The sequence below is a fragment of the Myotis davidii genome, unplaced genomic scaffold (genome assembly GCF_000327345.1).
Source record: "Myotis davidii unplaced genomic scaffold, ASM32734v1 C64072073, whole genome shotgun sequence".
NCBI lineage: Eukaryota > Metazoa > Chordata > Mammalia > Chiroptera > Vespertilionidae > Myotis > Myotis davidii.
The window spans coordinates 1-1,529 of record NW_006379953.1 but is presented as its reverse complement, the minus strand read 5'-3'; the positions used below and the strand labels follow the sequence as shown (position 1 = coordinate 1,529).

Below are 1,529 nucleotides of genomic sequence, written 5' to 3'. Positions count from 1 at the left end.
GTTTCTGTCTATCACTCTCCCTTACTCTCTCTCCAAAATTCAATAAAAACATTTTTTAAAAATAAAATAATTTGGGAACTTGTAATAAGATTTGGTCTGTGATACCCCTTTCCTCCCTTTGTGGATTAATAATCATTGCTCTATAGAAGAAAACTAGACATGTCTATTAAGAAAAATAACTGTCAGATTTCCACATTCTACATTAACAGAAGGAGCACAAAAATGAGGAGCCCTGGTCTTAGAGGCTGAGAGCTCGAGATCTTAGTCTTACCTTAGGAAGCTTTTGTTCATACCTCTGTGGCAAGTAGTACATCATTTCATAGTTTGTTCATGTTTATGCCTTTCCTCATCATTTGACTGTATTTATATTCGACTTTATTGAATATATGGAATCAATAAAGTCAAACGGCATTTAAGTGAAGACTATTGAAAATAACTGTGTGCTTTATTTCTGCCACGTGTTGAATAAGTAAAGTTATCTTTCCTACAGCCTTGTTTTCTGTCATGTGCTATAATGTTCTTTGTGATAAATATGCGACCCGGCAGTTGTATGGCTACTGTCCATCATGGGCACTAAATTGGGATTACAGGAAAAAGGCCATTATTCAAGAAATCCTGAGCTGCAATGCTGATATCATAAGTCTTCAGGTAAGTCATCAGAAGTGTATTTGTTTAAATTGCACAAATGCCCCAGCATTGATAAAGCAAGGTGCAACCTGGGAATGCATTCCACATTTGAAGTCACACCTTTAGCAATTCTTAAAATAGCAGCTTTTTCTGTTTTTAGTGAATCCTGGAAGAATTCACTGCCTGCTTTGTTCTGTAGCACTGTGCTGCCAAATTAAGCAAATGGGTTAAGCTGGGTTTTAAGCATTTGCTGTGACAGCTTAAATACTCACCTTTCCCTTCGTAATGCCCCTGCACACTGTTTTTTAATTGGGTGGCAATGTTTCTGAAATTGTGGTATTGTCAAGGTATGATTTTGTTTTACCACCAGTGATAATAGATTAGCGCATAGTGGAAAGAGCATTAAACGTGGGTGCACAGTAACTTCAAGTTCTCAGTCCATCTCTCATAACATACATGACCCTGGGCGTCACTTTCTGCAAATCAGCTTTTTGACGTGATTTTAAGCTCTCAAACTACATATATATGTGTATGTAAAGTTACTGTATGTGGCTGATTTTGTCTCATGAATAACTGCTGTTGACCATTTCTCAGGAGGTTGAAACAGAACAGTACTACAGTTTCTTTCTGGTAGAACTGAAAGGACGTGGCTATAATGGATTCTTTAGCCCTAAATCGAGAGCTCGGACAATGTCAGAACAAGAAAGAAAGCATGTTGATGGCTGTGCGATATTCTTCAAGACAGAGAAGTAGGTCATCGTCTTTTAAAAAAAGAAATGTTCTCTCTTTGCAGGGTGGGGACCAAGAGGATGGAAATATTTGGCAAATGAGAGAATGAGGCATTCTGTTATTACTTACGAAAACGGTACTTTTTACTTTAGAGGGTTTTATTTTGAATCATT

The 1,529-nt window shown here is 37.3% G+C and overlaps 1 protein-coding gene across 1 annotated transcript; it reads left to right on the top strand.

Annotated features, from left to right (window-relative positions):
• Window positions 1-307: 307 nt before the first annotated feature.
• Window positions 308-1,398, top strand: LOC102759558 (CCR4-NOT transcription complex subunit 6-like). Its single transcript, XM_006777772.2, has 2 exons — window positions 308-648; window positions 1,222-1,398. Exons 1-2 carry the CDS (start codon window positions 505-507, stop codon window positions 1,378-1,380), a joined length of 303 nt encoding a protein of 100 aa, XP_006777835.2. The 5' UTR covers window positions 308-504; the 3' UTR covers window positions 1,381-1,398.
• The last annotated feature ends 131 nt before the right edge of the window (window positions 1,399-1,529 follow it).

Coding starts and splice junctions, on each gene's coding strand:
- LOC102759558 (XM_006777772.2), top strand. CDS start 505: ATGTGCTATAATGTTCTTTGTGATAAATATGCGACCCGGCAGTTGTAT. Junction 649..1,221: donor CTGATATCATAAGTCTTCAG/GTAAGTCATCAG, acceptor ACCATTTCTCAG/GAGGTTGAAACAGAACAGTA.